This window comes from Megalops cyprinoides, chromosome 9 (genome assembly GCF_013368585.1).
Source record: "Megalops cyprinoides isolate fMegCyp1 chromosome 9, fMegCyp1.pri, whole genome shotgun sequence".
In the NCBI taxonomy this organism is placed as follows: Eukaryota; Metazoa; Chordata; class Actinopteri; order Elopiformes; family Megalopidae; genus Megalops; species Megalops cyprinoides.
Window position 1 is genome coordinate 22274757 of NC_050591.1, and position 25447 is coordinate 22300203.

The 25447-nt window shown below is 44.6% G+C and overlaps 1 protein-coding gene across 2 annotated transcripts; it reads left to right on the plus strand.

The window, feature by feature from the left end:
* Positions 1-677: 677 nt before the first annotated feature.
* LOC118783250 (segment polarity protein dishevelled homolog DVL-3) lies at positions 678-25237 on the plus strand. Of its 2 annotated transcripts, none has more exons than XM_036537014.1 (15): positions 678-1147; positions 9754-9823; positions 14721-14842; positions 15856-15980; positions 16279-16414; positions 16666-16759; positions 16935-17004; positions 18062-18201; positions 18364-18440; positions 19797-19864; positions 20576-20725; positions 21815-21946; positions 22197-22364; positions 22608-22817; positions 23485-25237. In XM_036537014.1, exons 1-15 carry the CDS (start codon positions 987-989, stop codon positions 23877-23879), a joined length of 2118 nt encoding a protein of 705 aa, XP_036392907.1. In that variant the 5' UTR covers positions 678-986; the 3' UTR covers positions 23880-25237. The 2 variants fall into 2 exon arrangements, with proteins under 2 accessions (XP_036392907.1, XP_036392908.1); XM_036537015.1 differs by having other exon boundaries at positions 20576-20653.
* Positions 25238-25447: the final 210 nt, after the last annotated feature.

Consider the following 25447-nt stretch of genomic DNA (forward strand, 5'->3'; position numbering starts at 1 on the left):
CGAGTAAGTTTGTTTCCACGACTTAAAGTCTTGCCTGCGTAAAGGCTGTTCGCTCAGTCTTTGTATTTGGAGCCCTCAGTGTCGGTGGCTAATATTACCCTTTACCTTGATCAGTTTCGAAAGATTGATATTAGTAATATCAATCATTAATAGTATTAATAGTAGATAATAGTATCGCCCACATTGCGCTCGCCTTGGAACTGTACACGAATCGCGTAAGTGCAAGAAATATGCAAATTGTGTCCAGCAGGTGGCAGGCTAGTTCTAGTCAATCAGCCGTTACTTATTGGCAATGGTAATCAGCCTTCAAAAGTACAATAGCGTGTAGAGTAAACTACCTGTAAGATTATCAGTTTGACGAAATCAATTTCGCAAGTCGAAAGATCTGATTTAGCGCGCAGTGTGCTTAACGGTTTGTTTATTCGTTTATTTAGTCTGTTAGCTTTAATCTTTGAATAGTTCAGAATTTAATTTAGAAACCATGGTTCATGAAAACTCCGAATTTTTACGGTAGTGAAAACAGTCGGTTTCCCTCAGAAGCCTCGGAGGTGGAGAAGTTAATTATCGTTACCTCTTTCTTCTGTCGTCCGTCCCCCTTTCTTCCTATAGAGGGAGCACTGATGAATAACGGCGGTATTCACAAACATCGACAGACAGCTGTTAGAGAGAGTGGGAGAGGGAGAGGAGGAGGCAGCACTGGCACAGGAGAGGGGACAGCTAACTTTATCCTTTTAATTTGGGAAAACGAAATATAAGTAAGCTAAACCCAAGGGATTTCGGGGAATTGAACTGTATAACAATAGAGCCGTTTGTTTTGTTGCCGGTGCGGGTCAATCGGAGATAAGGTCTCCAACGCGAAGCGATAGCAGGACTGACAACAGCCGGGAAAGTAGAGGAGTAGCTGGAGGAGTGAACCGGCGCCGGGAAGGCAGCTAGATCGACCCGGGGCTGGATGTGCCCGGCCTGCCTCTCCCCAGCGGCCCGCCATGGGGGAGACCAAAATTATTTACCACCTCGACGACCAGGAGACCCCGTACCTGGTCAAATTGCCCATTGCAGCGGACAGGGTCACTCTCGCTGACTTCAAAAATGTCCTTAATAAACCGAACTACAAATTTTTCTTCAAATCCATGGACGATGATTTTGGGTAAGATTTTTGTATAGTAGCACTTATCGGTGTGTGTAACTTATCCATGTATTTGCAAAGTCTGTGGCAGTTTGAACAATTATGAATGTTTTTGTCCAGCTTTTTGTCTTGTTAAATCAAGCTCATAGATGTAATACTAGCTAGCTAGCAAAATGAATGCTACTTTTCCTATCGGTTTGTCCATCTAGTTTCCTTTCTGTGGTAGCACCACTTGGTTCCAAGTAGAAGATAGAGTGGAACATGGGTGTTAGGAATGATTTGGACTGTGTACGTGTTTCAAAATGGGTCTAAAAATGTCATAGATGGCAGTTTTTTTAATCCGCTAGCAGCGTCCATTTTGGAAATGGAGGACTCCTATATATGGCTATGGGGGGCTGGGGGGGTGTGCAGTTACATTTGGAAGTCTGATTTTTGGAAGGGACCGAAGATGATTAAAAGAGGGTGTTTTGTGTTCAAGTCATATGAGCGGGGGTGGGTTTCTGCTTTCACACAATATTGCACGGGCACGTTTTTGTAGAAAGGGACAACGAGAAGGTTTAGCCTACTCCTTCGCTACAATGCACAAGACTTGCCATATGTTCGGTGTAGGGGGGGTTGGGGTTGTGACTTGTCCGCTTTTTGTCATTTATTAACAGGCATAAGTGTGAAACAGTCATTCGTGGGCATAATGGTACTGCTTGCGTTGTAGGTGGTGGCAGGTAGACAGGTAGCTCGCTAACTGACCATGGGACGGATCTCAACCAAATACTCGCAGGTGCAGTTCTCCCATCTTCCGATGTGCCATTGTCCGAGGACTTTGGAGTCTCGTGTTCGCTTTCTCTCTGGCTTTATGGGTCTATTGTCTTGTATTTAACGGCAGGAACAAAGCGAACTTGTCATATCTTTCGAGACATTTCAAAATAAAAAACCGTGAAAAGGATGGAAAGGGGGAGGGGTTGATGTCCAAAGTGGGAAAAATATTTTCTTCCCATTAGTTTCTGCAACATGTTGCAACGTTCTTTTCCCAATTAGTGTCGTAAATGTGCATGCATGTAAGTACGGAATGTGTTTCAGTCTGCCTGTTACTTTAAAACGCCAGGGAGGAGCGGACACTAACGCCTGGAATGTCAATCTTGAAACAGAACATCACCTGCGAATACCACTTTAGCTGACCAGACTTACACCAAGAATTTCTGCTAAAGCTCATGTATACTCCCGTCTTATGCTGAATTCAAATCCGCAAGAAGCTGTGTTGTTTTTGTTGGCCTGACCATGTGTTTCCCGGTTTTGCAAAACCACGCCGACATAAGCTTGTATTTGACTGTGAAACATAGTCGCGCAGTCACAAGCAGTATAATTCTCCCTGCGTGTGGATGCATCTGTGTCCTGTTAAAACTAGCCCTTCAAGGTGAACAGTTCCATTGTTGCAGAGGCGAAGACATGATCCATCTCACTGGGGGCTTCTTGCTCGCTATGACGCATAGAACTGCTCGGGAATGTTTGTAATGGTGATGACACCGACGCCACGTAATGCCAGAACAGTTATGAAAATATACACCATTTTACTCAGTGCATATTTTTCTGGAGTCAGTTAAACTCTCCTGGATGTCCGCATTTGGCAGTGACGATTTTTCCATTTAGCTTAATACACTTTCCATCGTTGTAACATCGATTATAAAGTATTAGAACAGCAGTTTAATTGAAAGTCTTAGCTGTCCCGGGAGGCATTCTACAGTCCTTACGTATTCTGAAATGGTGTTGTAAAAACCGTAAGTTCACCTTATGAATTGCAGATGCGACAGCGTGGGCTGAACAGGCATAAGTGGATTTCTCATCGTAGTTTGCAGTATCTTACTGATGTCAGAATGATTTACAATGTTATTGGAAGTACAATAAAGTAAATAGTGTTATGTATATAGATTTGTAATGCAACATATTACAAAAAGTACAACATTTAGGCTGGTATTTAAACTGATAACAATTATGATCAAAAAAAGACAATGGGTACAGTATAAATCGTGTCAGGCTTTTTTTTGCTGTCAGGCAGTGTATTACTTTTTTATTGCGTGTGTATTTTATGCACTTCTGTGGCTGGTGCATTAGTGATCATTGTCCCTCAGGCTATGACAAGCAGCTGTGTATTTTTCTCTCAGCCTAACACAACCCCTCTCTTCCCCAAGGAGGATAGGCACTTATTCATGTGTGTTACACTTTCTCTGCCCAAATTTACAAATGGAACCCCGTCTTGATCTCGTGAAAGAGACATGGTTGGCACAGCGTTTTCTCTGTCTGTGTCTGCCAGTGTAAATGGCCAGGCCGCACTCACTGTAATGTGTTTTAAGTGAGTTTACTCTATTAATTGTGTGTTTTTGAACAGACCTGTCCCTAGGCTGTGTGTTTGGAGGGGGTTAGAGCAGTGAGTCTCAGAACCAGGAGGTGGACAGCACATTTGTCTGTTCTCAGCTCTTGGCTTCGCTGGTTGAGGTCACTGTCTTTTAAATGTTTCCTAAATTCAGTTGCTTTTTTAATTTGACTGATCATAGGTACTGGCATAGTTTTTGCATTTGTATGATATCTGTGTCCCTTGTACTCCCTCCATGGTTTTACCTTTAGGTACTGTGTCAGCAGTGCCTAGATCACAATCTCACATGCTGTTTGAAACCTTTAGCCTCACTTCCTTGCATGGGTACAGGCATTTTCTCACACACCCTCACACCACAAATACTCTCAGGTGCACACACTCATGCACACACAAACTGTGTCACTCTGACCTAGGTCAGAAACACTACAGGAAGGATCAGTGAACAGGTTGTAGTTGAAAGAAGTGTGCAGTTCATTTTGGATGGCATTTGAAGTTCTGATTGGACAGATACCGTGTCCAGGTGAATTCAGGGGTATAGTTTACAGGGTCCCCTCCCCGTTATAGCTCAGACACACTTGCCCCTCAGGCTCACTGGGTTTAACAACAGCGGGTGGGTCAGAGTCTTCCACAACACCCTTCTGAGAGGATTTTGCCAGAAGACATAAAAGATACTGTAGGTAATACCCAAGACCACAAAGCCCATCCAGCCTAGCTGAGTATGACAAGCTGCTGTGTCGTAATGTATTGCTGTGTCGAGCTAACAAAGATTTGCTTGCTTGTGTGTGCTGTTTAGCACCAAGCAAAGGCCTCTGACTGGAGTCTGACAGGGCCTGACCAGCTCCAGCCTCGTTCCTGTTTCTCATTTTGCAAATACGGGCCAGTGGAAGTGGCCGCTGTTGAACCCTGTCGTAGGCAGTCTCACTTAGCTGGTTTGGCACAGACCCGTCTGTGCTTATTTAATGGTGCCTTCTGATCCTCTGTTCATTTTCTGAAGTTTGTAACGTTTGTGTCTTTATTGGGGGTGGGGGGGATGGGCGTGGGGCAAACAGAGTTACTCCAGTGTACAGTGGCTGCTCTGGAGGAGGGGTTATGGGGTGTCAGGACGGCAGACTGGACAGTGCAGCCCCCAGTGCTTGTGTCTGTCACAGCCCAGGCTCTCAGGAGCCAGTCGGTACACGCCCGCAGCCAGAGGATGCACTCCACGCTCCTGAGCATCTCTGGGACCCCTGGAGCTGCTGTCAGGCTCCACACACCTCTGTGCGCATCCCTGCGCATCTGCACTCTATCTGCAGCTTTCCTGCCTCTCTGCCTCCTGCTGCAGCCGCGCAGTCTCTCTCTCCCCCTCTCTCCCGCTGCGGGCTGCAGGGGGTGAGCTAGGAGACCTCCCTGAGCTGATGTCTTGGGCTCAGCGGGAAGATGGGTGTAAACCGCAGACATGAATAGAGCTCTGCACAGGCTGCCACAGCCTACAAAGTTGAAAAAGCATAAGGGCGCATAGATGCATTAAGAATAAATAGAAATTATAACGTATGGCTTCTACAAAATCAGTCAGAGTCTTCTCCTTCGGCTCGGTTGTTCAATCCCTCCTCATTTTTCCTCTTCTCGCCTTCTCCCCTCTCTTCCTTGATGAATCAGTGTTTCTCTTAAGGAAGATGACCTACTTTCATTTTCTTCCTGTTGTATTTTCCGGTCCCATCTTCTGCTTGTGTGTGCGTGTGTATGTTTATACATTGGCGCGTGTGTGCGTGTGTATGTTTATACATTGGCGCGTGCGTGCGTGTGTGAGTGCGCCGCTTATTACATTCTTCATCTTTTTCTGCAACTGAATTAAGTTTCACAATCTAATCAGCGTGGGCATGTAGCAGGTGGGCTCTTTATTAGCGGTCAGCCCTGCTCTGAGATCAGCAGCCGACAGAAAGGGGCAGATTTCCCGCACGTCTGAGAGAGGAGGCGCTGCAGAAATGATGCAGTGAAAACGGTAAGAAACGGGGGGGGGACAAAAACGAAAGGTTTTTATGGTCTGACCGAGTTGTTTTCCGAAAACAAAGAGCACGGACTGAGGATAATAACACAGAAACAATGTTGAGGTGACTTTAAACCCCTTGTGTTGGCCACTTCCGAAGCTCTTAAGCCGTACAGATGGCTTCCCGCACTGTAAAGTCGCCAGCTGCTTTGTGTATGTGAGAGAGAGATACGGAGGGCAAAGGGACAATATTACGTTAAAACACTCAAAATCCAGGGCATGCACACACACACACACACACACAAACTTGTGCAGCTTGCGTCCTGTGAGTACTGGTGGTTTGTAGCTCAGTAATGCCCAAGCATCTCGCTGTTCTGCTCTCTGCTGACTTGACAGAAGGTGAAGAAGAAAGAGTGCAGATAGAGATGGATGAATTGTTTTTTAAATGTTGTAGTTAATGTGTTATAACAGATGCAGCTGTGAGCATTCCTGTATTTGGGTCTCTGGCAGCAACAGAAATATGATGTGGCCCAATAAAGCATTTTGAATTGAAAGAAGCGCGGAGGGGGAGTGCCAGAGGGAGGGAGGAAGAGGTGGAGAGAGGGATTGTTATTGTTATTTCAGTACTTTTATCTGCTCAGCCCCAGGGCAGGGCTTCTGCTGCGCCGTGTGTTTTTTCCACTGTGTGTAGGTGTGATGGGTATGTGTGTGTACACAGGAGTGTGTGTGTATACACAGGAGCATGTCGGTGCGTGTGTGTGTACACAGAAGGGTGTGACTGTGTGTGTGTGTTTGTTTAGAGAATATTTGTGTGTGTGTGTGTGTTTAGAGAATATTTGGGTGTGTGTGTGTGTGTGTGTATGTGCGCGCACATGCTTTGTGGAGTACAGTATATATGAGACATGCTTCCCTACCTGCTCTTGTCAGATCCCTCCACTGATCCACATCAAGAGGGATCCCAGCAGTATTGATGGTAATTGATCAAGGCCCTGCCACCTTTCTAGGAGTGACCTATGCTGAAGACACTCTGGCAGTGGCTACGATGTTTTACCCTGGACAAACGAGCCCGCTTCCCCTGAGTTGGCATGGTGCAAAAGCACAGCTGTATCTAGTGTTGGCAAACATAACGCAGGCCTGGGTCAGTTTGCTGTAGAAACGCCTCTGGCTCAACTCCACTTACCCGATCCCCTGTTCAGGAAGGTTAGCGGAAACATGGATCCTGTGTGTGTCCAGCCCTCTGCCTCTCCTGCTTGCCCCCACCCCGTTCCTTTCATTCCCTCTCTTCCCTCCCCTCTTACGGTGAGATTGAGAACAGTATGTAGTATAATATTTAATCCACGTCAGTCTTCATTTCCACATAGGCACTGTTATTCAAGCGGAGATACAGCCGTGTGTCTGCTTTTTCACACGAGTGCGTATGAGATGCATGTCTGCGTGAATGTTGCCCAGGTTCAGACAGGTGTGGCTGTGGGGAGGGGGAGGAATGGAGAGGGAGGGAGGGAGGGGAGACAGACAGACTCACATTCCTGTCTGTCTCAGCACCACTTGACCCCGCAGCCTCTGTCTGTGTCCGTCAGCATGTCATCACACACACACACACACACACACACAGCCCTGTTTCCATCACTTTTATTCGGGTCTGTTTGTGGTGGGTGAGTGAGTGAGAGAAACTGGACGTGTGTGTATTGCAGCATGGTTAACATACTTATGTAACAGTGGTATTTTTAGCCAGACATTATTATTCTTTGTTGCCTTTACTCTGTTGTCACACTGGAAGCTCTCTTGAACAGAATGAAGGGTATTTATACTTAAAAGGCTTTGTGGTGATTATATTGTCGCAGATAATCCCCTGAGTCTGGCATATGAACGTCTCTAAAATTACACATTTTTTTTTAAACCAATCGCAATGCTTCCTTGGTGTTCATTTTTCATAAACCCAGGGATATAAAATCGACACACTCACTACAGTATTAATTTCTAGGCTGCCCATCAAAGCTCTACATCTTTTTAAGATTCAAGACTTGAGCAATGAATGGAAGACATTGAGAAACACAGCTTGGCAGAGTGTGTGTGGGTGTGTGGTCTTACTGTCTGTACATATCGTAGGAACATGAGGTGAAATGTGAATAATGGGTCATTCAGTCGCTGTTTCTTGTCCTTTGCAGTGTCATTGCTTACTCTGTGTGGCAGTGGGTGGCACTAGTTCAATTCTGTATGTATGTTGAAAGAAAGGCAGCTTCAGAAGTTGAGCATGTGGGGTGACTCGCTGCTGCCTGTATCATCTTAATGACATTCTCCTGGCTTTTCACATTAGCGGTGATCTAATTTCATTTAGTTAGCGAGTAATTACCATGCAGACAGCACGTTTTATTACCAAGTACTTTGCTGACGAGTTGCAAGATTGCAGTTAAAGGTTTACAATAGTGCAATGTAATTAGTTTTATTAACACATAAAAACCACAGGAGAGTAGGACATCATTGTTGGTTCATTCCATACAAATGATAAGAGATTCCATAAATAGCTTTCCTGTTGGAGAAATGGTTTCAGTGTGAGTTCTGCACCAGAAAAACATCCTAGTCAGGAGATACAAGTTACTATAGAGGGCTGTTCTGAAATCATTCTCCTTACCCAAAGATTGTCATGTTCTTGTTCCTGACTTTGCGGTGATTTTATATCTAATAAACAGAGCTGTCTGGGTAATTTCTTCAGGAAATGGGCAACTTTTTTCTTGATTTTTTTTTTTACCTGTGTTACCAAGTAGTATGCAGTTTCCTCCGTCATTTTACCTGAGTTGGGCACAGTCAGTCAGGGTTGATCCTGCCTGGACAATAGGTTGATATCCCACACTTTCTGCAAGACGTAACAACCATACCTGAAACGTCAATTGCCCCATAAATTCAGATGTCCTTCCTGGATTGTATGTAAGGTTACTACCGCAAGTAAGCCATTATATAGGGGCCTTAAAATCTAGCTGCCTGAGGCGTTTTTTTTTTTTAACTCCTTAGTGAAGCTCAACTACTTATTTCCTCTAATGTTGAAACCGAGTGGGCTCTCTGATTTACGTCCTTTTCTCCCATTGGCAGACTTGTGTGGTTAATGGAATTTGGTGATTAGTGTCAAATGGTCCGTATTACCATTTTAATGTCTCGCATACAGTGGATACATCGATGGCAAAAGCAAGTTTTTACTCTGTACTAATGATAAATATTGTAAGTTATTACTATTGTTATTATTGTAACCTGTGACACCCCCCCCCCCCACCCACCCATTCGTGTATGTGACACAGCTGTCTTCCTCACCCCTGAGTTAACAGTAGTTTCTATGGTAACGGGGGTCACTTGGGGTCAGTACCTATTCAGAAAGCAGCTGGGAAGGAGGTGAGGATGGGGAGGGGGTTACTGAGCGTGTGCTTAGAATTTATTGTGCTTGAAAGTGCCTGGGTTTGATTTGATTTGATTTGCCTGTGTGTGTGTGTCTGTGTGTGTGTGGGTGGGTGGGTGTGCGTGTGTGTGTGTGTGTGTGGGTGGGTGTGTGTGTCTGTCTTTGTGGGAGAGAGAAAGAGATTGAGAGCGCACAAGATATGAATGCCCATTTCCATATTCCTATGTACTAAGGATTGTGGGTGTTTACAGGCCTTCTGTCATAAATCTCTTAGGTTGAACTTTGACACCCTGTGCTGTTTATTTTTAAAAATTACTGTGTGATGTCTGTTTGTGTGTCCCAACATGCAATGTGGTGTGCATGGATGTTCACACATGGCGTCTGCTCATGTGCATTTCTGCCATGTGTGCTACTGTGAAATGTTATTATTTTCCATCATCTGCGTGTTCAAACTGCTCGTTGGTAAAGCCTTCTCACTCTTTCAGATATCACACTCAGATAGCTTAATGGCATGGATTGCATATATGTACATATGGCCAAATCTGGCAAGGTATTGGACTAAAATAAATAAATAAGAAATAAAAACAACAGCAGTGACAGTAGTGAGCAGTAGTCAGGGCACAGAGTTCATTGGTAACAGTTGTGAGTGGCTCTCTCCTGATGTATTAAGCTGTTAAATCATTTGCCATGGGAATGGCACCAAATGTATAGGTCACAGTGGAAATTGGTGCATGTTGAGAATATGAAATGTAATTACAATGGATTATGGGAAATGAGTATGAGGGGAAATGAGGGATTTGAGTTGGTGTGTTGCATGTGCATGCATTCGTGTGTGTGTGTGTGTGTGTGTGTGTGTTTTCTGGTCTGCCACGTGTCTCTGTAGTGATTGCTCTCTTTCTCTCTCCCTCTCCCTCCCCTAGGGTGGTGAAGGAAGAGATCTCAGATGACAATGCCAAACTGCCCTGTTTCAATGGCCGGGTGGTATCCTGGGTGAGTGTTCCTCGCTGTCACTTTCTCTCTCTTCTTTTCCCCAGGATCGTCTCTCCTCACCCTCTCTGTGTCTCTGTTTGGACACAGCCCATAGGCAGGTTCAGGAGAGTTGCAGCTGTAATTGAATAAAATGTAATTGTCAATTTACTATCGGAAATTTTATCTCTCCCCATCACACTCTCCCACCTCACCTGCTCCCCCTTGGAGCTCCCAAAGTGTGAGTGTGTGTGTGTCTGTGTGTGTGTGTGTGTGTCTGTGTGTGTGCATAATTGCCCGCGAGTGTTTGTCAATTACTTTGCAGCTGCCCCCCCAGCCTAACAGAGGGCTGCCTGGGGGATGGGCGGGCCAAGCAGAGGCCTGTGTGCATGTCTGTGTGAGTGCATGTGCACATTTGTATGTGCTTCTGTGTGTGTGTGTGTGTGTGTGTGTGCGTGTGTGCGCACACGCGTGTATGCGTCTTTTTGTGCTTCTGTGTGTGCAAGTTTATGTTAGTGCATGTGCATCTGGGTGTGTTTGCTGTCTGTGTATTTGAATTTGTGTGTCTGTCCCAGTTTGTGTGTGGCTCGGTGCACGTGGGTGTTTGATGTCTGTCCCAGATAAGCCATTTCTCTCATTTACAGCCTTTCTTCTCCATCATGAGAGACAAAACTCAAATTGACCATGAGGGAGAGGGAGAGAGAGTGTCAAAGTCAAGTCTGTGCTTTGATGAAGGCTCCAAGAAGAGCTTAGCCTTCGTATGAACTGTGCCTCAATCTCAAACACACACACACAGATGCGCGCAGACACACGTGCATGCACACAGGCACACACACACACGTAGACTTGCACGAACACACATTAAGGCACATACAGGAAAATAGACATTCACACACACACACAGACTCGCGCACAGGCATAGACACACACACACCAGAGACACATAAAGGAACATAGACACTAACACACACACACACACTCTTTCACAGACACACAGAGTGCCTGGGTGAATAGCCCCTCATTTTTCCAGAAGAGAGAAACAGAAGTTCTCTTCATTTCCTCTTAGCTCCCCTCAGAATTAAAATACATAATTCCAACATGTCCACCAGGGTATGCAAAAGTATGCAAAGCTCCTGGATGCTCAACTTCATGCTTAGTGTTTTTTTCATGTGCTGTTAGATTCTGGAACTAAAAGTGGACGGGACCCAAAGCTGTGGTTCTGAGAGCTCCTCCATGTTGGAACATGACTTGGATCGGAGAGTGCGACAGGCAGCCCCCTGGTGGTCAGAATGGGATTTTTCTCAGCTTTTCTCTGCTATCCCTTGGCAGTGATAGGGAAGTGTTGCTCTCAGATTGGTCTGATTGGATTAACTAAGTGAAGTCACAGGATCCTTAAATACTCCTTAAATATCTGCGTGTAACAAGAAGATTGAATCGGGGGGAGCGGGAGCGGACGCAAGTCGAGCATTCCTGGGGGGCGTTACAGGGGGGTGAGGGTGCTGCTATGGCCTGAGTGAATGAGAGTGTCTGTTAGTCTGTCCGTCTTGTTCAATGTACCCATTCATGCCACTCTGTTATGAAAGGAGTCCAGTGATAATCATTAAACATTATCACATTCTTGCCTTCTCTCCTTCCCTCTCTCTGTCCCTCTTTAATCCAGAATGCCTCAGTGGCATTTATTACATGTTTGTCTGTATATCACCACTTTGTCTGCATTAATATTACCATATCAATATTATATCAAGGTGTGGAGGATATCTGCCAGCCTTACCTACCTTTAATTTAGTAATTCAAATGTGTGATTGTAAATGTTTTAATTTCTTAATTAGGTTGCAAAGATGGCAATTAGATGGCATTATGAAATTTGTTTTCAGCAAAAACATGCACAAATTGCATGTTCATGTCCTTAGAAGGGCATGCTTGGAAACAGATTAGTGGGTTGTCATTTTATTTTTTGAACAAGCAATTGAATAACCTATCACTGCACCATTAATAGATTGTTAAATAATACAGTTAAATTATCAAAGTTAGATGGATCTCTCTCTCTCTCTCTGGTGAGAGCATGTCTCATTGTGTTCATCTAAACAGGTCAGGTTATATTTAGTTTGCATATTTAAGGATGAGGAATATTCAAGATGTTACAATGGTATTTCATCAAGCTGACTGCTGTCTCTGTTTTTTTTTTCCTGCGCTGCTTGTACAGTAAAATAGATTTTTTTAATAGGCGCCCGCTGAGTATGGCCTTGTCTAAATTTGTTCCTGCGGTGCCAGGAAGAGCGACTTTATTTTATGCTCATCTCCTTCAGCTGTACAGTGTGACAGCTGGATGGCCCCATCGTACAAGGGTCAAAAAAACAGACTGTGTTTGCATTATATTATCTCAGAGGCGCAGGTAGATCTGCAGCCACAGTCATGCAGTGCAACTATTAGCAAACTTGCTACTTAGGAAAGTGGAAAAACAGTACAGCTTGACAAATTGCAGTGTCATCTGACAGCAATTGGTCTTTGATGTTAGAAAAACCGTTAGTGTGAATAAAATGCAAGCCCAAGGTGCCCCTTATCACCTCACATAGCAAAGCATGTCTTTGGCTGAAAATATCCATTGTTCACTTTCAGAATACCTTCTATTTGTGGGAGGTTGCACTATTTACAATGGTGCTGTATTAGGGTATTTCTCCTTCGTAATATGATAATTTTCCAAAAACATGCCTACTTCTGTAGAATGTGATGTAACCACTGTATGGCCACATCGAGAACTAGGTAGCCAACTGTATCACTGTGACTCCCTGCTTGTAACCCCACATCATCTATAGCTCTATAAAACACAGATAACTGTTAAATGATATTCACTATTACAGTTTGCTAACTAGACCGTACTTGTGTGTAGTGTTTTTGTTCTTTAGCAAAGAGGCACTCATATTGAAATTTTCTATTTGGAAGACACATTTTTCTTCAGACAAATCATTTGCAATAAGTCTGGATAGTGGTGGCTTCAAAGTGCATTGAGGCCTCACATACCAATTCATTGTGTTGTGATATGCACATATTTAAGAAATAATCATCAGTTCTTGGAGTGGTTGCATAATTCCCTTCTTTCCATAACCAGTGATTGTAATTTGGGTGTTAACCTTTGCGCTGACTGAAGCCGCAGTATACCCCCATATTTATGCATACAGCCAGTCACATTGGTAAATCTGTCCCCCTCTTTCATGTCATCCTCAGTCCAGTCTTTCTGTCAGTTCAGCTTCTTTGCTGTGACAGGAGCCTTGTTCCCACAGGACTAGCTTTCCTGATGTCCCCAAGGTATTTATTAATTTTGTACTCACCTCAGAAGAGCATAAGCAAATGTCAGTTCACCATTGGGAAATATTTTCTAGCATTAAGCTAAAGAATTATTAGTTATTAGCCTAGGGGATGGAAATCTAAGATGTAAATAAGTAAAGGTTATATGTGATAGCATTCAGATAAAACTGCACACCGTGTATGTTGAGCAGTCGCTTAGGTTGATCTGTGTTTTTTCAGTGTTTGCTTATGTGACTGAATTACATTCTAACACACGAGGCTGTGAATAGCGCAAGCCGCAGCATCCAGGTGAGTCATACCTGGAAGTGTCATGTGATGCGATACCATATCCTTTCACTATAAGAATGCCCGTGTGGGTAAAACATTAATCCAGGTGTAGGACCTGACCAAAGTCGAGATATCGGTTAAAAAACCTTGGGAACGTCAGGAAAACTAGTGTGTTTTAAAAAGATAAGAAGTAGGCGTGAGACGAAATGTCATAATGACGAATTTCACAAAAGAAGAAAACGATGAAATGTTTTGTGGCCCTGAAAATATATCACGAAATCAAATTACCTCTTGACATAGATTAAAAGTGGCTAAAATGTAACACCATGTCTGTGGCATTTTTGCTTGTTTTGCGTGCTCTGTCCATTAGTCCTCTCGTATGCTGTTGGAAGTTTTAGCGATTTAAACGCTTCTTACTAATAGCACCACCACGTGACGCAACTGTTAGCTGATAAGACCGAAATAGAAAAACTTCAAAAATCCAAATCTGTATTTTTTTTACGGAGCACTTTGTTTTGAAACAGAGTGAACATGTACTGTCACTGCTAATTTAATTTGAGATATGAATAAAGAAGGAAAAAGAAAAGAGAACTTGTGCGCTCATGTAATATATTTGTCTATCAGCATTATTTCTCTGGGACCATCATTTCACGATGAGTTTTTTTTTAATCGCGAGCAATGTTACATGAATCTGTGTATCGTATTATGCCTAATAAAAATATCTACAGATAATGCGCTAGAGAAAATACACAAATAAACATAGAGCAATCAAACAATCAGTTTAATTACTCAGGGCTCTCTCTTGCTTTTTCTCTCTCACCCCCTTCCTGGTTGCTTTCAGACTTTCTCATGGAGCTACCTGCAGAAAGCACATATATGGAACGTAACTCTGCCATATACTTGTAGATTGTCATATTCCTGAAACTGAATTTGCACCTACACATTGTATCCTAAATCCTACACTGTCAGCTACACACCTTGGGAGGAGACTACCTTACGTGATGTACTCTTGTTGTCATCAAGTGGGCAAGATTTTAGGAAAATCTACAAAAAGCACTCTTTTTAGATACCAGCAACAGAGCAACACTCTCCATTGTGGGCCTTGACAACCTTGCTGTGGAACAAACCGTAAATTGAAATGGTAAAATCATAGCTTGAGTAAATGTGCTTCAAAGCTTTGAAACTTCAGGACGTCTACTGTCTCATTCAGTCTCAGCGTGTCCCTCTGTCTGTCCATCACTGACTGCCTCTCACTGTGTCTAAGTATCTGTTTGTTGTTTTCATTCTGGTTCTGGTAATGTAACTGCCTGTCTCTCTGTCACCGTCTGTCTCACTGTGTGTCTCTCCTCAGCTGGTGTCGGCAGATGGCTCCCACTCAGATGGGGGCTCTGTGGGTGCAGACAGCCAGGCAGACCTGCCCCCTCCTATGGAGAGGACGGGGGGCATCGGAGACTCCAGACCCCCCTCTTTCCAGTGAGTACAACACTCCTGTGTGTGTGTGTGTGTGTGTGTGAGAGAGAGAGAGAGAGAGAGAGAGAGAGAGAGAGAGGAAATGTGTATGGAAAGGACATTATATAGAGATGACTCACCTTCTCTTTAAATAGGGAGGTACTGTTGGATAGTTATATTACTGTTACAGCTGCTGTTAAAGCAATTTTGACCTTTGAAGTTGTCCATTATTCTTTGTATTTACACACGTGCACCTTTGTTTGTTTGGCTGCATGTCTATTGTCTATGCATGTTTGCAGTCCCGGTGGTCTCCTGCCCTCTTTCTCTCTGCATATGTCTGTAACTAGGTGTGTTTGGCCCTCTGGCCCTTCCTGCCTGTTGTGTGTTTCCTGCTCTCTCTCTGCGTGTCTGCCAGTGTGTGAATCCAAGTTAATTATAAACGCTGTGGAATGCCCGCTGTGAGCTGGCTGGGTGACAGTGTGCGGTGTGTCATGGGCTCCCCCTGCTGATGAAGTTGCTGCAGTTGTTGCGTCTCCCGCAGGGTCCTGACTGGCTTCTGGCGACTGGCAATAAAATGCGTTGATGTTCTTATTGCAGGGCTTTACTCCTATGCAGCCAGGGGCTGTCTGAAAACCTGCCCGCAGATCACATGCCATTCTTTGTCAAGTCTGTATGTGTGACAGAGAATGTTTTTAGGATTGTGTGTGTGTGTCTGTATCATCTGAATAAGAAAGATCCAGAGAAGAAGAGTGTATTGAACATGGAGTATATGAAGACAGAGGCTGTACTGTGACTTATGTTCCACTTAGTGTGGAAAGGTTTCTTTACAGTCGCCTTACATTAATTAATCAGGCTATTATGATTACCTTAAGAGCAGACATCCTTAAACAGGGGCAGCTTTCAGCGGCAAGCAGACAAAAGCGGAGAACAGTATCAAGATTAAAACAGCATTTAAACAGCATTTATCTAAAGCTTCGGTTGGGATTGCCCTCTTACTCTCTCTGTCTCCATCTCTCATCTTTTCCTCACTTCCTCAGTGCAAATGCTGCGGGCAGCCAGGACAATCTGGACAACGAGACCGAGACAGAGTCTGTGGTGTCACTACGTAGGGAAAGAGACAGAGAGAGGGAGAGGCCGCGAAGGAAAGACACACATGACCACGGTGAGACGCTCTGTCCGTTCATCTGACTGCCTCTGTCTCAGTGTCTGGGGCTCATTTCCATGAATATTGCCTTGTATTCTGCATAATGTCTGTTTCCCTGATCCTTTCTCAATTAAACTGAATTCGATTAAATTAAAATGGATTCCATTTATAATGCTTTATTGCTTTGATTCGGCATCATTCCCATTATGAACAGCATTCCCAGTGACTGTGTGTGTGCGTTTGTGTGAGAGAAGTCACGTGAGTCTGCTGAGATTATATTTATCTCCACCTACAATGTCTCTGTCGCCCCCTGAAGGTGCACGTGTGAATGGCCACTTGCGGTCAGAGCGGCGGGTGGAGTTGGCAGGGTATGAGAGCTCCTCCACTCTCATGAGCAGTGAACTGGAGTCCACCAGCTTCTTTGACTCTGAGGACGATGATTCCGCCAGCCGGTGAGGGCCACGTTCTGACATTGATACACCCAACTGAAGTGATTATGGTAAAAACACAGATGAGCAGTTAAAGGCAGTTTTTTTAAGTATTTTTATGGCAAACTTCTCTGACTATCGGAAAGCGATAGCGGATGGGTAATGGGGAACTCAGGCACATAGGCACGCTCAGAAGCACACTGATGATGTGATCTCTTTGGGTTCTTTGGCCCTGAGGTTAGTGATGTCATGCTGGTGATGTCATCCTCCCCCAGGTTCAGCAGCTCCACTGAGCAGAGTAGCTCATCCCGACTCATGAGACGACATCGCCGACGCCGACGGAAACCCAAAGCACCACGCATGGAGAGGGTGAGACTGTCAGTCACACACACAAACACACACACACACACACACAAAGTCTCAGATCCATAACTGTTATCGGTGTTTGCTGTTGTATTTGTGTGTGTCCTTACCTTTCTGTATTTCTCCCTCCCTCCCCTCTATCTCTCTGGCCCCTCTCACTCTCTGTCTTTCCTCTCTCCAGTCGTCCTCGTTCAGCAGTATAACAGACTCCACCATGTCACTGAATATCATCACTGTCACTTTAAACATGGGTAAGTACAGTATATGTGTCCCTCCATCTGTCCTAATTTTGTGCCCTCATAATACCTCTTCCTATGCTGTCTGCCACCCTACCTCTCTCCTGACCGAATATGAATATCAGAACATTGTAATAGAAATACTAATAGGATAATAACAATGGGGACCACTTTCCTTGTTATATTTTGTGTTTTTCACATTTTGTAACCAAGTTCAGTGCTATCTCGATCTCTCTCTCAGTCTCTCTCTCTGTTTCAACCTAAGCGTTCTGTTGGCTTAACAATGGAGTGCGTTGCCAAAGCAATTCATAAAAATGAATGTTTATTGAAAACTAAAACTACAATCCACAATAAACGGTTGCAACAATAGCATGAGTAACATAATAATGAAACGGGACAAGTCTGTTAAAACTATCCTGGGTATTCCTCTTTCCCAATGCTATTGCTGTGCAGTAGTGTTATGCCCCTTTTCCACTGCAGAGCTAGCGCCAATTCTCAGCACTGAAAGTTGGCATGTGTCCAGATCAAGACCACTGCATAGTGGGGGAAAAAGAGATTCCATAGTGCTCCTGTTTGTCGCCAGGTTGTTTGAAGGTGGTAGTGTGATCCTTTCTCTCCTCAGTGTTTATTTCCACAGATTTCATCACTGTTATGGCAGTGCTGTTTGCTGACACTGCAGTGGCTCAGTGGTGAGAAGGCCTGGAGCATTAATGGTTGTAGGCAGTGCTACCTTGGGTCAGCACAACCAAAAAAAAAACACTCTGAAACTCCACCACCTCAGCTCCACAGTGGAAAAGGGTATAAGGGTGTCGAATACAGTGCAGCTACCTGTCCCTCTCCTTGTAGACTTGACCTTTTATCGGAGTATATATCGATTCTGTATAATTCATTAAAAATTCAGAAGCTTTTTATTCATCTTGCCATCTTTGTGAAATTAATCATTTTAATCTCATCAGTTTTACTGCCAGGGCCCAGGTCTGACAGTGTTTTCCCAGGCAGTCTGTATTGTAGCCCTTATTCCATGTGTTTTTTCCCTATGTCTCTCTCTTTCTTTGTCTCCCCCTCCATGCAGAGAAGTATAACTTCCTAGGCATCAGCATAGTAGGACAGAGTAATGAGAGAGGAGATGGTGGCATCTACATCGGCTCTATCATGAAAGGCGGGGCTGTGGCGGCTGACGGACGGATTGAACCAGGGGACATGCTTCTGCAGGTGAGGGGCTGAGTGGCCATGCTGCCGCACGGTGGTGTTTGAAGAAACAGCCGAGTAATTGCATCCCTGTCTCTCCCGCTTTCTGTCCATGAATTTCTTTCTTTCTCCGTTTTCTTTCTCTCTCGCACCTCCTCTCCATATCTCTCTGTCACTTTTTTTCAGGTGAATGACATCAATTTTGAAAACATGAGCAACGACGACGCGGTTCGAGTGCTGAGGGAGATTGTGCACAAACCGGGGTGAGAGGAAGACTCACGCGGCCATGCTCACGACTCTGACACAAGACAGGCATTTACACACTCAGGGAAGATCCACACTGTCTTTTAAAAACAGCTCTTGTTGTTTTATTGGTTATTCATTAGCACATTGATTCTTAGCCTTTTTTGATTACTGGACCCCACATTGTTGTCTGGTTCACCTCAAGTGACCCCAGATCAGCTCCAACAATTAGGAATGCTAAAAATTATTAAAGAGGTGGAACAAACAGCCCTTGGTCCTTGCCTGTTTATAATGTCCCTCTGTTGTTTGTTTTATCTTCGCTGTCTGAAATTCTGCAGAGCAAATAGAAGCGTCAAGCTGAGCATACAGATTCAGCTGCTCCTCTATCTCTTTTCTTTCCCAGAATTCAGTGTTCTCTTTAGAAACACAGATCTTGTAATATGTATTCAGGGTGTTAGTATCACAAGCTTACCAGGACTGATTCGGTTTGTTCAGTTTACAGAATATCAAACACATATCAACATCAGTTATATAGTCAAGTGGCATTAACCACTCAGTGTTTTAAGACTGACAAAAGGGAATGACCATAGTGGCAGAAAGTAGTGCTTTTCAGCTCACAGCTCACATAGTCTGTCGTATCTAGCCTCTCAAGGAATTGCTGCTCCTCAGACCCCTTGTTTTGAAATGAGAGCAGTGAGTGGTCTTGACTTGATGAAGTTGATTACTTTAATTGCATCATTCAGTACTTTGTGGAGCTCTCTGGCTGCATCAGTTTATGCATGAGTATAAATTTCCAAATTAGGAACCCAGAAAGCTCTCTTAAAAATCAGTTATGTCTTCAATTCAAAGACTTTGCATTCCTTATGAATCTCACAGTGGGTTTTTTTTGCATCTCAGTTTTCTGGAGAGTTTTGCTTGGTTGACTTTCACAACAAATATTCTGCACTATTGCTTTGTGGGAAATGAGTACAAAGGAACCAGTCAGGACCTGCATAAACACAAATTGTCATCTAACCAGTCCCTCCCGTTGGACTGTGGACATGGGACGGTCTGTAATACTACTTCATGTCATTGTTGAAAAGGACGTCCAGTCAGTAAAGGGGTTTGTTAAATTATTTAGAAAAAACAGACCGTGATTTAGTACTTTAATCTGTAGGTTTTCCCTGCTCTGCAGCTAAGTCAGGATTGGCTACCACTCTGGTCTTTAAAGCGATAGTTATCATACTCCTAAGATGCTTATAGTATGATCCTGAGCCCCTCCTCCTTGCTTTATATGACTTTGCTTTTTCTTGTGCTCACCACCCGATTGTGCTGATGGTATCCGTAAGCAGAGTATAAGCTGTGTATGAATGTGTGGGTTCTCTTTGTGTTGACAGCCCCATCACTCTGACGGTGGCTAAGTGCTGGGATCCCAACCCTCGCAGCTGCTTTACTCTGCCACGGAGTGAGTACTTAGACACTGGCCCCTCCCCCTTCCCAAACCCCACATTACACTTCAAGCACTGTACTCATCCCCTCATTCACTCCCATGCCTGAAGCCTACCAGACACATTATTGTTCAGGACTCAGTTTACTTCTTTTAATAGCTGCTCGATTCTTAATTCAGTTCGGTGCCTGCTGTGGCGCTTGGGAGTGAGGATAGTTGTTCTTGCCAGTATCTATTAGCTGGGAATGAATTTCTGTATGCCAGAAATTTTCATTGGAATTTTTACATTTAGGTTTGGGTGTTTCAAGACCAGCTGATGGAAAACCAATGAAAAATGACTTGCCAATATAATGTAGCGATCCATAAAACAAGTATGACACAATGTGGTGTGTAGATTCATCGGTCTTGATAATATGTGGATTGGCTGTTGTGGCAAGCTCAGTGAATTTAATAGGCTACCATGATGATAGAAATCAGTGCATTTTACATTACATTACAGGCATTTAACAGATGCTCTTATCCAGAGCTACTTACATCAGTTATAGGTTTTTACAATGTAATCCATTTATACAGCTGGATATTTACAGAGGCAATTGTGGATGAAGTACCTTGCCCAGTCCTGCTCCTTAACCACTATGCTACAGTGCCGCCCCATTTGCACAACATATTTAAAATGTTCTGTATATATTTATAGTGTTCACAGCAGCAAATTCCTCCCTTCTCCTGCAGGTGAGCCAATCCGGCCCATTGACCCTGCTGCGTGGGTGTCCCACACCGCAGCCATGACGGGGGCGTACCCGGTGTACGGTATGAGCCCATCCATGAGCACCATCACCTCCACCAGCTCCTCCATCACCAGCTCCATCCCTGAGACCGAGCGTAAGTGGCACCCCCCCCCAACCTCCACCCCAGGTCCCCGAAGCCCCACTGCAGCCCACATCACAAACCTGTATTTCCCCAGCAGGTTGTCATTGACAAAAAACAGTGCCTCCTCAAAGCATGCACCCACAATTATAGTACACCCACCACGGCTCCATCCAAACTGCTGTGACATCTAGCTCAAACAGCCCAAAAATCTAGTCACCAAAACCTGTCCCCTGTGTTGCCAGCCTCCCCCCTATTCCTGCTCCCATGCACCCCTGAAGCCCTGCTCATTGAGTCGCACCCACTCTGACAGCCACTAGTTCCCATGACCAATCAGGTCAGCCAAGTTTAGCATTCCCTCCATTAGACAAAGTCTGTGTGCACATCAGTGTGTCTGTCAACAGAGTTCAGTGCATCTGTGCACAGTCTGGAGGAAGCAGCTTGCACTGTACATTTGCTATCTGTTCTGTCTGTGTTCTGACTTTTCAAGTGTACAGCTGTTGTAGCACCAGTTAGTTTCACTTGTTTTTTCCCCCTCATCTTTTTTGTTTTTAAGAAGGCATTTCATCTTAAGAATGCTGACTTATTTTAGTGAAAGTATATGCCAATACTTGTCCAGCTGGCTTGCTCATAACAGCATGTAAATAAAAATAAATAAAATGAGCTAGAGTAATCTGTTGTATTTATCTCTGTTTAGCTTGTTTATTTCTTGTTGAAACATGCCTGCTGGTTTAGAAAGATAATGAAGTGTAACCCGCCATATTGAAATGTGCCTCTCTGGGCGGTAGCTACATGGGTGGTCTCACCTGTAGCACAACATGACCAATGTAAACATCAGTTAGGCAGTTTCTCACAGAAACTGCTACACACGTACACACACACCATTCAGAACATACACACACGTACGTACACACACAAACACATACACCATCCAGAATATGCGCACACATACACCATTCAGAACAGACACGCTCACAAACACATGCAAAGAAACATGCAGTGACAATGTCATTATCTATTTTGTTGCTGCTTATAATAGCTGTCTGTCTCTCTTTGTCCTCCGTCTGTCTGCCTGACTGTTATCCTGCGCATCCCTTCCACTAGGCTTTGATGATTTCCACCTGTCCATCCACACCGAGATGGCAACTGTTGCCAAGGCAATGGCCTCCCCAGAGTCTGGACTGGAGGTGCGAGACAGGATGTGGTTGAAGATCACCATCCCAAATGCCTTCATAGGTACTGATTGTCTGTCATTGTCTGTTTGCCAGAATCATCACTGCCTTATAGGTGATCCCTATATACTGAACTTTTGTTTAAAAAAAACCTCAAACTGATAAATTTGTCTGTGTTAAAGTTTCATTTTTATTTGAATGAAATTTTGCCAGAGGGTGAGTTGTTTTGTCCTGGTTGTGTGTTTTGTCCCAGTATACACTGGAACGCTCTGGGCTGTGTTTTTGGGTGTGTGACTACCTCCCCTTCCCCCTAGGGTCGGATGTAGTTGACTGGCTTTTCCACCATGTGGAGGGCTTCACTGATCGGCGTGAGGCACGCAAGTACGCCAGCAACCTGCTGAAGGCTGGCTACATCCGCCACACCGTCAACAAGATCACTTTCTCTGAGCAGTGCTACTACATCTTCGGAGATCTGTGCGGCAGTGAGTGTCTCTATTTGCCTTTGTCTCCCTCTGAGCCTCATGGATTAGACATTTGCATGTCTCCATCTGCCTCCCTCCTATCACTTTCAATTGAAGTCTCCATTGTAGCAAAAAGTACAGAACCTTAGTAACTCCCCCTGCTCTTCTCTCCTTCCCCTTTTTCCCCCCTGTCCCTCTTCTCTCTCTCCCACTCTGTTTCCCTCCCCCACTCTCAATATCTCTCCCCCTTTCTTTCTCTCTCAGACATGGCTCATCTATCCCTGCACGACCACGATGGCTCAAGTGGAGCCTCTGACCAGGACACCCTGGCCCCCCTGCCGCACCCCGGTTTGGCCCCCTGGCCCTTCCCCTACCAGTACCCCATTCCTCACCCCTACAACCCCCACCCCCTGCATGAGCCGCCCTACAACTACACTGCAGGGGGGGGCAGCGCTGGCAGCCAACACAGCGAAGGTGAGGTTACCCCAGCCCAATGCATGCATGTTTCTACTGTACCAAAGGAAGAAATGTGAACAGTGTGACTAAAAGAGTCACATCATATAGCCTGAGTTTTTTTCATTTCTCTGGTTTCCTATCTGGTTCTTTCAAAGTCATTGTTGATATGTTGTACTACTTACACAAATTACAATTTCTGTCTTATTTTAAAGTAAAATGTAATTCCTCCCATTTTATAAAATGGACCACCACTCTGATTACCAGTAATTTAAGTTATCAGTTGATCCACAGCCAGGATGAGGCATTTCATAATTATGTACAGGGGCTTATTGAGTGCTGACACAGGACTACAGTGCAAAACCACACAATACGTTGTCTGTGAAGACCAGTTTTGGGCAGTCCACCAAAACTAAGGCTTGTTTTGTTGAAGCTGATGTTTTACATACTGACTGAGTTACTGTCTGTTTGATATGGAGGAGGCTCTGTAACATGGATTGTGAAATGAAATGCTCAGTCCCACACACCGCAAATTTTAAACACCATCCGTCTGTTACTGTGTACTGACAAGTCTCTCTCCCTCTTTTTCTTCTGCACGATCCCTCCCACTTCCTCACTCTCTTTCTTGCCCCATCCCCCACTATCTCACTCCTCCTTTCTCCTTTCCTCTTTTGTCCCAAATTTTCAGGGAGCCGTAGCAGTGGGTCAAACCGCAGTGGGGGCGGGAAGAAGGAGGCGAAGGCTGGAGCCGGGGGAGCAGAGTCCAAATCTGGAGGCAGTGGCAGTGAATCGGAGAACAAACGGGAAAAGGCCCCCAGCGAGCGCTCTGTGGCGCCCCCAAGCGAGCACAGTGTCCGCAGCACCCACAGCCTGCGCAGCAACCACTCTCACTCCCACAGCCTCGTGTACGGCCCCCCCGGCCTGCCCCCCCAGCCCCAGACCCCTCCCGCCCTTGCCCTTGCTCCGCCCGGATCCCCCCCTGGCCGTGACCTGGGCTCCGTGCCCCCGGAGCTCACCGCCTCGCGCCAGTCCTTCCGCATGGCCATGGGAAACCCCAGTGAGTTCTTTGTGGATGTCATGTGACGTGTCAGGTGACCAGGAATGCCAAATCTTCCAGGAGGCGTTTGAAACACATCTTTGTGCTGGGAGAAGAGAGGATGAGAGGGAGGGAGGGACAGAGGGAGGGTGAGAGCGAGGGTCAGAAGAGTAACATTTCCCTTCCTCTCTGCTCACTCTGTGGTGTGTCCTTGCCAGCTACTTTCTTCAGTGAAGAAGACAGGAATTAAAGCGTCTCACATTTCTCCTTTTCCTGAAGGACCGCTTTCTTTTTTCCCTGTCAGATGGTTGGTGTGAAAGAACGCAGGGGAAAAAGGATTGAAGTGTTTTCCTGCACCCCGCTCTCCCTAATGTCTAGACTCCTTTCTAACGTTTCTTTTCTTTTTACAAAGCATAGTAAGATAAGAGGAAGCAAAAGAAAGGGGGATTAGAGTGAAAAAGAGAACCCCACTTCTTCTGAGATTCGTAATGACTGAACAAACTACTCATTCCATAATAAATGCAAAAAAGAACACTAATGAGAAAAAATAGGTAATTCTTTTCTTTTCTGTTTCTCTGAAAAAAATAAATGAGAGAGAATGGGGGGGATGAAAGGAAAACAAAAGGAAGCTGTGGGGGAGAGAGCTGTTAGTGAGTGTATGAATGTGCTTTTGAAAAGCCCTTTGCTGCTGAGGCAGGATACCTGGATCAAAGGGGCAGAGGGTGTCTGTGAAGGAGAGGCAGAGAGAGAGATTGGAACGGGAAATCTGTACAGCTCGTAGCAGGCCGGCATGCTAGCGTTACTGATGCTGGCCTATGTGTACTTGCAAGTGGGCTGTGCAGTCTGCAGACTATGTAATTATGTTGTCTACCAGCTTTAGCTCCAGGATCTGCCAGCCTGCTTCCAACTCAACTGTGGAAAGGGCATCATAGATACAGACTGAGGTTCCGTCTTTAACAGGTACAAGTGAAATGATACATCTGACATAAATTGTCCTGATCACCACGTTTATTTGTCGAGTGGCTAAGGTACTGGTAATCCTTTGGTTACGTCTATGAAAATGTAGCATATGGTGTTATGCTCTAAGTTTCTGCTGTAGCTGCCATGGAAACAGCAGCCTAGAGATGATTCTAGAATGTTTCTGCTTCAACAAATCAGGGGTCTGGGAGAAGCCAGGGTGTCCAGGGTGGAACATTGGTACTTCAATCTTAACACACTTACTTGCAAACCAACAAACGCACACTCTGATACAAACATACACACACACAGACATACACACAGATTCAGACATAAATTGTAATAGTTGAGTCAATGAGAGTGGTGTTGAACAAGTTCAGTGTCCCCCCCATGTCTCTCTCTCTCTCTCAATGCATAAATCAGTTTTGAAAAACCATTTATTTTTCATGTCATAATTAACATCCTGTGTATTTTACAGTTTCATTGTAACATCCTTAACCTTTCTTCCTTCTTTTTATATTATTTTCCCAACTACATTCATCTCCAGTTATGAATTATTAGCGACTGATAATGTAGTTGTAAATGCTCCGGTTTCATACATGCTGTGCTGTATGCTGTTTTATGAAAAAAGGTTTTATTTATAAACATAGTTTTATTG

Bases quoted from the DNA above. Each gene is read 5' to 3' on its own strand.
- LOC118783250 (XM_036537014.1), top strand. From the start codon at position 987: ATGGGGGAGACCAAAATTATTTACCACCTCGACGACCAGGAGACCCCG. The intron at 21,947-22,196 runs GTACTGATTGTC...CCTTCCCCCTAG, and splicing joins CATCCCAAATGCCTTCATAG to GGTCGGATGTAGTTGACTGG. The intron at 22,818-23,484 runs GTGAGGTTACCC...CCAAATTTTCAG, and splicing joins TGGCAGCCAACACAGCGAAG to GGAGCCGTAGCAGTGGGTCA.